The 387-nt window shown below is 42.1% G+C and overlaps 1 protein-coding gene across 1 annotated transcript; it reads right to left on the bottom strand.

Annotated features, from left to right (window-relative positions):
• Nucleotides 1-3: 3 nt before the first annotated feature.
• Nucleotides 4-384, bottom strand: LOC110034214 (the record flags this gene model as incomplete). The annotated part of the gene is made up of 1 exon (XM_020738497.1): nucleotides 4-384. A coding segment is annotated over one exon (381 nt), but the record flags the coding sequence as incomplete, so codon positions are not given.
• Between the last annotated feature and the right edge of the window lie 3 nt (nucleotides 385-387).

Raw genomic sequence — 387 nt, forward strand, 5'->3', positions numbered from 1 at the left:
TTTTTCCTTCTTCTCGCTGCATAATATGCTTCCAGGCTTGATTTCTCCAGCATCATGAACTGAAGAGCCATTAGTTTGATCATATTTTCGATCTGGCTGTGCGGCATCGGCATTCGCTTTACTCAATGCGCTATTTAACAAATGAGCTCTTTCAACTCCTTCCTTCCGCTCCAAGCTATCGCACAGATTTCGAATCTGATCCATCTCTAGAGACAAGCATAAGCTTTCGACATTTTCTTCGGAAATATTAAGCAGAGATTTGGAGACCAAAGTTGAAGAAAGAGCACGTAACCGATTCCTCTCCTTCCTTAAAAGCTTCTTATCCTTCTCTTTCTGCTTCTTCTGATTCAAGGCAGCTTCAGCTGCTCTTTTCTCCTCCTCTTCTTT

This window comes from Phalaenopsis equestris, unplaced genomic scaffold (assembly GCF_001263595.1).
Source record: "Phalaenopsis equestris unplaced genomic scaffold, ASM126359v1 Scaffold173876, whole genome shotgun sequence".
NCBI lineage: Eukaryota > Viridiplantae > Streptophyta > Magnoliopsida > Asparagales > Orchidaceae > Phalaenopsis > Phalaenopsis equestris.